The sequence below is a fragment of the Pseudochaenichthys georgianus genome, chromosome 21 (assembly GCF_902827115.2).
Source record: "Pseudochaenichthys georgianus chromosome 21, fPseGeo1.2, whole genome shotgun sequence".
In the NCBI taxonomy this organism is placed as follows: Eukaryota; Metazoa; Chordata; class Actinopteri; order Perciformes; family Channichthyidae; genus Pseudochaenichthys; species Pseudochaenichthys georgianus.
In genome coordinates, this window is record NC_047523.1 from 35828297 (window position 1) to 35840381 (window position 12085).

The window sequence follows — 12085 nt, forward strand, 5'->3', positions numbered from 1 at the left end:
GTGAGCTGCGGGCGCCAGATAACATCCCCCATTTTCATCCCTTACAGCGCCCATCGTACAGGGCAAATGAAACGTGTAACCGGGGTAAAAAGGGTGTTACATTTACTTAATTATGAATATCGTCACATCAAGGCCGAAAATGAGGATTAGCACCAACGGTCAAAAATGTTTTTTTCCCGAGCTGCCAGCGCAGCGACTCCCCGGATCTGGCGCCCTAGGCGAACATCTATAACGCCAGTGCTACGTGCCGACCCTGAGTTCATATGCAACTCGCAAATATCTTTCTCTCTCCTCTCTACTCTCTTTTTCCTTCTCTCTCTCCCTCTCAATTTTGGTACGCAAATGCGCCTTTTTTCAAATGACCCGGTGCTCTTTTTTTGGCGGAGGTGCGCATGCGCACCAGTTATGTGCAGCCCTGCTGACAGGCAGGTCGGCCATCCAGTTACTTTAGCCGGGCCGGCTAAAATGATTAGTCGTGCTTTTTACAGCACCACGGCTTCCACAGATGAAATTTTTGTATGTATTTATTGTCAAAGCATTTAATATATTCATTGCTATCGGGATGTTAAGAGCATTCCATGGAATATAACAAAAAGTGTTTCTGAAGTGAATTACCTACCCCACCTTTAAGCATTTGTAAACAATTATCGTCACAAATATTCGCTCAATAGTGGTGAGTGAGGTTGAGTAAATTGAGTGGTATTGCTCTTTATCTTCAAACAGTCACCTGGTTGAAGTCCTTCTGTCTGAGGTAGGTGATCGCTTTGTTTATCTCTAGATCGTTGGCGAGCTCGATATACTGAGAACTCTTCACTATGTCCACACACCTAACAACAAACACAACAAAAATAAGTGTTAATTATGCATGTATAAATATTTATTTTGTGTACTGTTCATTTGACCAATTAACCAGGCACATGCAAGCTGCTGTAGAGGCAGCATTTTTATTTTGTTTGCATGTGTAAGTTGATCTAATTTATGATGTGTATTGTATGCCCCCTGGTGTTAAGATTTAACATGGACAAATAAAACAAACATAATAATAACAAACCAGTCAAATCCGGTAGCAAAAGATGTTTCAATGGCAGGAGCGATGAGCTTAGCTGCGGTCATGATGTACTTCTCAGCCAGGACTTTGCTATATACAGCGTACAGGGAGAAAACAGGACACATATTTAGGACATCAAACGGAACACAGAAAATAAGGGTATGCATTGTATTTGAAATGCAGTGGGCTGGGGGTTTGTTGAATAAGATAACACATGAGGGGTGTAGAATAGATAGACTTGGGAGGGATGAAACCCTCTTTAATAATGGTCACACATGCAGAGCGCACAGTGAAATGTGTCCTCTGCTTTTCACCCATCCAAGTACCAGGAGTCTAGTACTAGCAGTGGGCAGCTATTGTACAGCGGGGAGCAATGGGAGTCTCCGGTGCCTTGCTCAAGGGCACCACGGCAGGGCAGGAGGTGAACTGGGACTTCTCCAAGTAGCAGTCCACACTCCATATTTTAGGTCTGGTCGGGGACTTGAACCGGCAACCCCACAGCTCCCAGTCCCTACTGACTGAGCCACTGCCGGAGTATATGGATGATCATGTTTGTTTGTATTGTGTAAAGTTTTCTTACAGATTTCTCTCCATCTGGTGAAGCTTGTCGTTCTTTATGGCTTCGATGACCATATTTGAGTCGTTGTCATCCTGAGAGAAAAGACAGGACAGGGTTAAAATTAAGATACTAAGACAGGGAATGTCCATGCAGTCGTCATAGGTGTAAAATATTATTTGGCCAATCATTAACTGCATTTTCAGCCAAATAACACACATTTGAGGCTTTTTTGTTCAAAGTAAATTCATTTTTATAAGATCAAAAGGGTTCTGTAATGTAATGTTCTTGCAGCCAAAGAAAATGCTGATATTGCCCCAAATTATTGGGTAAATATTGTAATAGGAAAATGTAACTTTCGTTTGCAAAAGAAAATACATTTTCTAAATTGTAATTCAGAAAAGGGTATCTGATTAAAAAAATGTCTTACTCATGTTTACGTTGTTGTACGTGGTTTTTCAAATAAAAAAGCATCTACATCAAGGCCAAGATATTGTCTTAAGATGTGTAAGGGAAAATACATTTATGTTTAATGTGAATAGTATACACCAGGGGTGTCAAACTCAAATACACAATGGGCCAACATTTAAAAATAGTCGAGGGCCGGACTGGTTCAATGTTTATTGCAAAACTTATTGAAATGAACTTAATGCACATATTAAACCTGGAACTAACAAAGCTTAAATTATTGCCTATAAAAACAACATTAAACAATCAGTTGCATTCATTTCTTATGGCTCTATCTGCAGAGTCATTTCTTATGAGTACATTTTTCCACAGGCCAACAACAGCTTCAAAGAAACTATTTCCCCCAGAGAAAAAACCAAACATGCCCTGTTGTCTCAAGAAACAAAGTGCAGAAGGAAACATCCATTAAAGTCAGTGTGCTGCTCTGTGATGCTAGTTCAGATACTTGGCATCTCATCTCGGGAGCAAGGTCATCAATGTTTGGGCTCAGGCTCTGAGCGGAGGAGACCCTCAGGATTGAGGGAGGGTGTGCGTGCAATATACCGGAGGGCCAGATCTAATAGTAATTCGAAATTATCCTGCGGGCCGAAATTAAATCCACCAAGGGCCTGATTTGGCCCCCGGGCCTTGAGTTTGCCACATGTGGTCTAAACAAACAGACATAGCCATTTAAGACATTCACACACTTGCAGTACACACACACACAAACAAGGGGAGAAAAGACAAATAACCCTTTAAATAATTATAAATAAACATATTACTGCTACTCACATTAGATGGGATGTACTTGTCTTCATCGTCGATGCCCAGAGGAACAGAGATGAGTTTCTGAAAGGCCTTCTTCATCCTCTCCCTGTCTCCGATGGCGTAGTAACACAGGATGAGATTAAAGCCCGTCTTTATGTTGGGGCTCTCGCTCATGATGTGCTCAAAAGAAGTTATGGCGTCTGAATATTGGCCCATGCGGACAAAAACCACGCCGATATCCTGCATGATCTTGATTCTCAGTTCTTTGTGAGCATTGGAGATCTGATCCAGAGCCATCCGGTAGAACTTGATGGCTTTGGGGTAGCTCTTCTGTTTCACGTAGATGTTGGCCATGTTGACTTTCAGGCGTCCTGGATCGGGCAGCAAAGATATAGTTTGTGGGGAAAAACCACAACAAAGGTACAACTGATCCATCACATAATGTTACATTCTGCTCACCTGCGTTACTAAACATCTTGTTCTTGACGATGACCTGGTAGCTGTTCAGAGCCTCTGGATACATTTCATTGTTCGCGTACTGGTTGGCAAGGTTCAGCAAAACCTGAAGATAGCAGACAAATTTAACATTTCTAAATCAAATAATAAAATCAGACAGGAACAGATTCAAGAATATAGGGGCTCATTTTCTGTGAGCTGTGTAGCTGATTTGTTAGGTGTGGTAAGAATTAAAACTTCATCACCAATGATCTCCTCAAACGGACCATTTGTTGTATCACAGATAGTTACTTAGAATGTAAAACTAGGGGCTTTTTTTTATTAAGTAACTAATAACAAAGAAACAAGCTTAAGGAGTGTTCTTTTCCAAAAGGTGCTTATCGTGTAAGTACTGTTTTATTATACAGCATTTGAACATCTGTAATACAGCAGATGTACTTACAGAGTAGGTGAGGTCCAGATTGATGTGTTCAGCATTGCCAGATTGTTCCCTCTGTCTCACCAGAGCTCTCTCCTTCCTCCCCGCCTCTTTGGCCTTTTCAAGTGCCTGCAGAAACACATCAGTAACATTACATACAGTAAGGAGACACGCACCTGCCAACATGAACAACTCCTGGCAGATAATGTTTTACTTCCTCACTTGGAGACCCTTCCCTCCAAATAAAAACAGCCATTATTACTACACAGTATGTTAAAGGATGACAGAGTCTGACCAGTTGTAAGGCTCCAATGCTCTGTGCCATACAGCTCTCTTCTATCAGGTCGTTCACTTTCTTCTCCAGGATCTTGATCTTCTCCTCAGGCCTGGAAGAGCCCAGAAACAACATTAGCAATGTTTGATAATGTTGCTTAAGACATGTGACTTTTTGCTCACAGAATGCTTACGGGGAAAACACTAACCAAAACACTGAAACCGTTAAAAGAGAGACAACTCACGTGTCCTCATTCTTTCCTTCAAGTGGAGGAGCAGGGCCTTTGGACTGGCCCAGAGGGTCAAAGTTTGAGCCTGAAAATACAAATTCAAACTAATTATTACACCATAAAGTTTACATAATAACAATCAAATAGGGACACACAGGTTTATTTATATAAATTGCATAATAACTTTTTTCTTTTGCCAAAATTGGGCTAGGGCCCTAAAATAGGGGAGCCCCACACATTTTTAAAGTTTTAACAGTGACAATAAAGTTCTGTTTGTGACTGCCTTGAACTCACCACGGGTCAGGGAGGAGGTGTAACCGGCTGCTCTGACTGCAGTCATTGGTCGGGCTGCTCCATCCTGTCACATTCAGAAACAGAGCTATAGTTAATGTTGAGCAGTACACTAAGGTGCATGATATTTAAAGGATGTCAAAATACACATGACTTCACTACAAAACGCTTAACACAAACTATACTGCGTTAAAACTCATGACGCATGTGTACTATGTAAATGAGATTAATTACTGTCATGTAATATATAATGCACTATCTTTAATTCCTCTCACCTGAACAGCTCCAGTCATAGGTCGGCCCATTGAAGAGGCCAAAGGGATCCGAGCCTGAACAAAACAATAAATATTAAAACATTTCATTTTAAAAACAGGTTTTTCCAAATATCTTCTTATATTATTTCATGTCATTGTACTTACTCCAAATGCAGTAGCTAATGGACGAGCTCCAATGGCAGTGCCAGGAAATTTAGCAGTCACCTGAATAATTAATAGATATTTACTGCATTTATAATGTTACTTCAAATTTCACTTTCAAGTATCAGTACCAACAGTAAATTCAAAGAAACTAAAGCCATCACATAAAAGTTGTAGAAGTATAAACTCGAAATACTGAAGATAACAATGTACGTAAGTAAGTAGCAACCTCAAGATTGAACATAAGGGCAGTAGTTGAATACATCTGTATCACTAAAACACACAGTCGGTACTTACAGGAGGTCTCCTTCCATGACTTGTCCTTACTGCTTGTTGAAATCCCACATCATTCTCCAACTCCTTCAAAATTGGTGAATAATTTGTCTTAAAACTTCACATACACATTTTCAAATGCAATTTGATGAAATATTGTATTGATAACATTTTCAATGAGTTGGAACTGGACTTTTTAATTAATGTGCACTGTCCCTGTTAAATAAAAAAATAATGAATATTAGATGTTGTGCAAGCAATTTAATAATAAAAAATAAATGTATCATTAATTTGTATCATTGTTTGCTGTAATTACACTTGAATGCTAACGGATTTGAGCTAACTACATGCCAACTTCAGAGCGAGCTAAAATAGCATTGATGCTAACTTACTTCGGAGTCAAATGTTGGATTATAGTCGTTGTAACCCGAATAAATGTCCTCCTCCTCCACAGCCAGATGCACATGTTCCATTTCTCTCTCCCTGCTGAGGTTGTGCAACAAAACGCTCATTAAAATGACAAAAAAACAGGTATCTATCGGATGTAACAGCGAAGATTAGTTTGTTGTCGTTTCAGGATAAAATCCCAGAATTCAACGCGGCGTGGGAGGGGCAGTTCAGAGTTTCTAACCTCTGATTGGTCACTTACGTGTCAATCACCAATCATCTTTTACATGATTGGCCAAAGTTGATTTCATCCGTTGCTAGGATACAAGTGCAAGCTACCCGTTGGGTTTTAGTCGTTTCGAGCTCCGTTTTAGGTTTGTCTCAAATTAAAAGATAGCGTTATGTTTTTATAACATATAATATACCAGTGCAGGTATTCAATGTCGGATTTATGTATGTATTGATATGTTGTCCTCCTTTGGGTTCATTTGACCCCTCTCGGTTACCTTACCGGTATCTAGCAACGTGACTTTAGAGGGGCGGTACAGCAGCGTCGATAGAATAAAACTGTTGATCTCTTCAAAATACATTAAAATGAGTTCTTCTGACATGAATACCATTACTGTGATCGGCAGGTGAGCAAAACCATACTTTCTTTTAGGGACTTAAAATATTGCTTCCAGCAGGTAATGAGCTAAGCTAGTTGAGGAAAAGTTATGCTAATAAGGTATTGTCGCATTTGCATTTTTTTTGTAATATACTGCATATCATTTTATATTAGGCCTAGTGATTGCATTGCTGGTTGTAGCTAACATTTCCAGAAATGTTCCTGACGTCTTGTACTTTTCAATTATTTTTTTATTATGTAACCTACTCATATTAGTTACATTTTTGCAAAATGCAGAATGCACAATTTAAGAATAATATATCACTCTATTATAATAAGTGTGGCATTGATATGTTCATTACTTTAATGTCGCTACTGGTGAAGGTGGGCTGCTTGGTAGCTTAACCCTAATAAAACATCATGATTTATAAGTTAAAATGTATGTTTTTGCATTGAAATCTCCACCAAAATTGCTTATGCTGTTAAATATGAATATTTGTTTCCCAAAAGTAGTGGAGTAGGATTATAAACTGGAAATTCTCAACCCATGAAAAGTATTTGATTAGAGAATCCGCTGTAAACCCAACCACAGAGTGAATTTGTATGTAGTATGTACACTATCTTGCCATATTTGTGTTGACTGTTAATTAAAAAAGATGATCGAAATACAACAAAATTGAAACCTGCTTTTAACCACGAGCCAGAAAGATTAGAGACCAAACAAAAAATTAGGGGACAATAATAGTATCCCTGACTTCCATTTCAACCTGTATTTCTGCACCCCGTTCAATATTTCTACACACTAAGCTAAACTTGCCGGTCCTCTGGAGTGACCTCTCTTAACCCTGGAAAGTAAATCCTAAATATCACTGGGTCATTCTACAGAAAAGGTGCAAGTGCTGTCACTTACTTTTGCAGACACCAAAATACATGACGTTGACCTAATACTCACATTCATTATATATGTTGAATAAATAGAGATTGTCTTTGCAATGGTACTAAATAAAAAAGAAAGAAAAAATGGTTTTATACATAAATTGCAATTTATTTAAAATGTCAAGTTCATATGGAAGTGGAGCCTATAGTTTTAATTTAAAAGATTTAATTTATATTTACATAACATTACAAGCATTAAATATAACACTGAAATGGTAATAAAAAAAAGCAAATTATTATTAATAATATCAAATAAATGTCAGTCACCCAAAATTACGTTATTGGTGTTACTGCTACACAAAACGCTTTTATTTTGAAATAATGTACTGTCTCTGAAGTGCCTCCAAGAGATCATTTGAGGCAGTGGAGTGGACAAAGACATAAGGAAAGTCAGATACTTCTTACTTTGTTTGTTAAAGGTGTCATTTTATCTTCAAATGTTACATGCGTCTTTCCAGTCTGTCATTAGTGTTACTCATTGCATAGCCCTAGGGGTGAACATTTGAATGGGAAAATGTATTGTATTGAAGAGTTCAACGATTTTGATATTGACTGAAGCCATATGTGGTCTGACACATTGTTTTTTTCTCCAAATTGTCACTGGTGTTACTCTTCTTCCTGGTAACACGTAACACCAGTGACATTCCTATACAAATAAGCTTTGTATAAAGTATACAAATAATAAACATATTTTAAGCTCTACTTGTTGTGGATTCATCAAGTTAAGAGTTAGTTATTGCTATTTAACAGGTTTTAGATGTTTTTAGAAGGAATATATTTCAGCAGATTTGTATCACCCAGATTCCACCTTTTCTGTAGAATGACCCAATATTCACTTTTCTGTTGTTAAACTTTGAGTGTTCAATTTACTTTATTTAGCAGTGTACATTGAGGTAGTGATGGTGCAGACATATTATAGAAACATATTGGATTGTTGAATGGGATTTTATTGTTATTACAGAGAATACAGAGAGTGAACATCCTAAAGCTTTATTTGTGTTTTGTTTCAGCGGGCTGATTGGCCGCTCCTGGGCTATGGTGTTTGTCAGTGGAGGCTACAGTGTGAAGATCTATGACAACCAACCAGGACAGGCTGCCAAGGCCATCCAAGAGATCAGGTCAGGTGGTTTTTATGGTTGTTTTTCCATTAGATGCATGTAGCTGCGAAACATTCAAGAGATCATTAACAAGACGTCCAGACGGACCCTACAACCGTTCTTCCTTTCCGGTGCTTACATAAAAGACACATGGACATTGCGTGATCAGTGACTTCCCCTCACTATACAGACTCATGGACAAACACCCGTTCCAACCTATAACTCTCTAATAGCTTAGTCACTGCTAGTTAAACATTACTGTGGAATGACAGAGGGATTTTGGGCAAGAAAAGGTCCTAATATCAAGTAAATAAAATCTAAAGCCCTCAAAACTGTAAAACAAACCCACACTCTAAACCAGGATCTAACTATATATTTTATATTTGTATTTATCATTACATGTATCAGCCTCTATCTGGGATCCAGCTGCCTGTATGAACAGTAGAGGGTGATATTGTGTGTGATTTCTTGCTGAATAAGCTAAAACAAAATGTCCCTAAGCATGTGCCCTGTTTTGACAAATTCAGTTTACTCCACATTTGCTTTGAATAGTAATTAGATATGACGCTGACTCATCCGATCTGAACAATAGCTGCTTCTCTGCTACCATGATTGACAGCCAGTTAATTTTTGTTGGATTTTGAATGGTAAACCAAACTGACAGCATTCAGGCATCCATCACACTTTTCTTAACATTTCCCCTGACATTTCCGGTTGTTTTGTCACCACTTAAGGACCTTTCAGTATTTCTACTAATCACTTAAAGGTGGGGTAGGCAATTTTGGAGAAACCAGCAGGTAGGCCATCCAGTTACTTTAGCCGGGCCGGCTAAAATGATTGGTCGTGCTTTTTACAGTACTACGGCTTCCCAGATGAATTTTTTTAATGGATTTTTTGTCAAAGCACTTCAGATATTCATTGCTATCGGGATGTAAAGAGCATTCCATGGAATATAACAAAAAGTGTATCTCGAGCCGGTTTCTCAAACTTACCTACCCCACCTTTAATTTAAACTGTGCTTTTTACAGTCATATGTTTCAAGCTGCTTCTTTGGAGAAAGTGTGTGCATGTGCGTTAACTGCTCTGTTTCCTGTGTTTGGTTCAGGAAGCAGCTGGAGGAGCTGGAGGAGGCTCACATGCTGAGAGGAGAGCTGAGAGCCAATCAGCAGCTCGCTCTGATCAGCAGCCACGACGATCTGTCTCAGGCGCTGCAGGGAGCCTTCTTCGTCCAGGTGACACACTCACGACTCCCAACACCAGCACATGATGTTCCCCATATGCTCAAACACACATAGATCGGTCTCTGCTGATCTTTCATATTATAAATTATGTTTTACTATGCACATTACTATCGGCCTTTTTTAACTATATACACTGCTGTGCCCAGGTTGCAGTCTTAACTATTTTTATTATATAAATATGTGCCTCAGTGGTATTTTCAAATGTATATACTATGTGTCTTAACAGGAATGCTATATCGGTGTGATTACAGTAATCTCAGTATAATATGTTATGGTATTTTCAAAATGACCCCAATTGTCCTCAAGAGGGCGCAATATCATTGGTTAATTTGTGTGACTGACTACACTACCTCGGACAGCACTGATTACGTTTTGAATAAAGCTCAACCCACTGTACGCAGCTGAGTTTGGGCATTTTGCAAAGTATAAACCATTTCTCCATTCGTGGATTTTATGTGTAGAAAAGTAGGGTCTCCACTCTCCAGGATTTAAAGTCTGAAGGATCTGTTGCTCTCCCTGAGGTTTCTCCCATTGTTCCCTTTAAACTGTGGGTTTTCTCTGGAAGTTTTTCCTTGTACGATGTGAGGGTGTAAGGACAGAGGGTGTCATACTGATATTCTATATAAACTGTGAAGTCCACTGAGACAAATGTAACATTTGTGATATTGGGCTATATAAATAAACATTGATTGATTGATTGAAAGTGTAAGAACAATTTGAACATATTTGCAACAAGACTTGAACAAGATATAAAACAAGATTATAAAGAGTGACGTAAATACCACCAGTGGCTTATCGTCATAAAAGTTGCTCTGCACAAACAAGACATTTAATACCAATCGCTCATCTTGTCTTTGTCGTGCCAAGAAAATGTCTTTGCCACCATGACTCTGTTAAAGCAGACAATAGTCATCTTCATCACATAGGTGGTGATCAGAGCACAGAGACAGGTAGGGCCAGGATAAATCAATACCGTGTACAGAGTTCACATTAACTAGGAACAATAGAGGACTTATTGGAAACAGGAAACATTTTCCTGTTGAGATAATCATTATTTTCTGATAGCATGGCGCCATCTGATGCAAATCTTCCCTGGTAATGATCCATGTATTTCTGGAGGAAAGAGAGGTTTGCTTTAGTTTGGCTACAGTGACTCACCATCAATCCATTATTGGGGATCAGTACAGGGCATACCTGGAGATAATAGACTCCACTCCTCACATTCCTCACCTCTGTCTATATGTTTCCATATCCAGCATCACAATATAACACACGCATTCAGAAGGTAGGCTGCTCGCTCAGCCAGTTCTTTCAGTTCCAGGCGTGTGATGAGCTGTTTGAAGAGCAAATTAATAATCCATTGTCGTTTGACAGCCACACCTTTGTAACACTCTGTGAGGACAATACATCAAATCAGCTGAGCCTGTGGTGCATTGTTTAAAACCCAAACTGTTTGTATCCAGTTAACACTTCATATTGATTTATTGTTTGTTTTGTTTTTGCTTTAACTAAAAAAAAAGCAAGTCAATTCTCACTCACATTTTATCTCTACTAATAGTTTTGTTTTCATTTTTAAGCGTACATTCTCAATAATGTAGTTTAAAGCTTACTTATAATTGTGATGATTCAAGTTTAAAAATTCCCTGTGAAGCTTCTTTGGTGCTCTGTCAATATATAAATACTGAGTAACTAATATAGGGGTTTAGATTGTACGGTTTTCTTATTACTATTGTTTTTATATCGCAAGTAAAGTTTGAAAAGTGGGAGCAAAATAAAAAATACTGTACTGTGTGTTACAAAGACTTAGGCCATAGATAATATGTACTTACTGTGTTACAGAAATTCTCTCATTTACACTTTCCCTGTGTGCCTGTGTTTTCCAGGAGTGTGTTTTTGAACAGTTAGATGTCAAGCAGAGCGTCTTCCAGGACATAGAGCGTCTCGTGGGAGAAGACATCATCCTGAGCAGCTCCACCTCCTGCCTGGTGCCCAGCAACGTCTTCTCTAAAGTCCAGAACAGGACTCGCTGCATCGTCTCCCACCCGGTTAGTGATCCTACAGTCAGGGTACCAGCGAGTAGGGTTAAGGGTTTTAGTCTCCTTGACTACAAACTGGGGAAGACAGCTTAGTTAATGCCCCAATCATGTATTAACACATACCTCACCCTTAGCATAGGCAAGGCAAGTTTATTTATATAGCACCTTTCAGCACGCGACAATTAAAAGTGCTCTACAAAACAAATTAAAATACTTTTTAGGAATAAATACAGTAAAACACATTAAATAAAGGTATTTTACAACAGGCATTACAAAGCAAAGATAATAAAATAAACACAACAGGTATACAATACATGTTTAAATGACATACTGTAGTGCGAATATGAGCAGCTCAATTAAAAGCAGCGGCAAAGAGATATGTTTTCAGTCTCGATTTAAAAATAGTAAGAGTTTCTGCAGACGTGCATGATAAGGGTAGTTTGTTCCAGACTGTCGGGGAATAATAGCTAAACGCTGCCTTTCCATGTTTTGTTTTTACTCTCGGAACCGATAGCAGACCCGTCCCAAAAGACCTGAGGCACCTTGATGGTTCGTAATTATGTAGGAGATCAACAATATACTTTGGTCCTAAACCATGTAATGTT

General features: G+C 38.7%; 2 protein-coding genes across 6 annotated transcripts in view; one reads left to right on the forward strand and one right to left on the reverse strand.

The window, feature by feature from the left end:
- ift88 (intraflagellar transport 88 homolog) overlaps positions 1-5780 on the reverse strand; it is a 31844-nt gene extending 26064 nt beyond the window's left edge. For all 5 annotated transcript variants that reach the window (XM_034110490.1, XM_034110489.1, XM_034110487.1 and 2 more), the window contains exons 1-13: positions 5569-5780; positions 5201-5263; positions 4907-4966; positions 4763-4816; positions 4491-4554; positions 4212-4281; positions 3989-4079; positions 3718-3822; positions 3279-3381; positions 2844-3190; positions 1629-1699; positions 1052-1138; positions 728-827 (exon numbers count right to left, since the gene is read on the reverse strand). In XM_034110490.1, the coding sequence (XP_033966381.1) occupies positions 728-827; positions 1052-1138; positions 1629-1699; positions 2844-3190; positions 3279-3381; positions 3718-3822; positions 3989-4079; positions 4212-4281; positions 4491-4554; positions 4763-4816; positions 4907-4966; positions 5201-5263; positions 5569-5688 (1335 nt within the window). In that variant the 5' untranslated portion in view covers positions 5689-5780. The remainder of the gene's footprint in view (positions 1-727; positions 828-1051; positions 1139-1628; positions 1700-2843; positions 3191-3278; positions 3382-3717; positions 3823-3988; positions 4080-4211; positions 4282-4490; positions 4555-4762; positions 4817-4906; positions 4967-5200; positions 5264-5568) is intronic.
- Positions 5781-6083: 303 nt separating this feature from the next.
- The window catches only part of cryl1 (crystallin, lambda 1), a 38743-nt gene continuing 32741 nt past the window's right edge, over positions 6084-12085 (forward strand). Inside the window, exons 1-4 of the mRNA XM_034110619.2 lie at positions 6084-6198; positions 8117-8224; positions 9309-9435; positions 11328-11489. Of these exons, the coding sequence (XP_033966510.1) occupies positions 6158-6198; positions 8117-8224; positions 9309-9435; positions 11328-11489 (438 nt within the window). The 5' untranslated portion in view covers positions 6084-6157. The remainder of the gene's footprint in view (positions 6199-8116; positions 8225-9308; positions 9436-11327; positions 11490-12085) is intronic.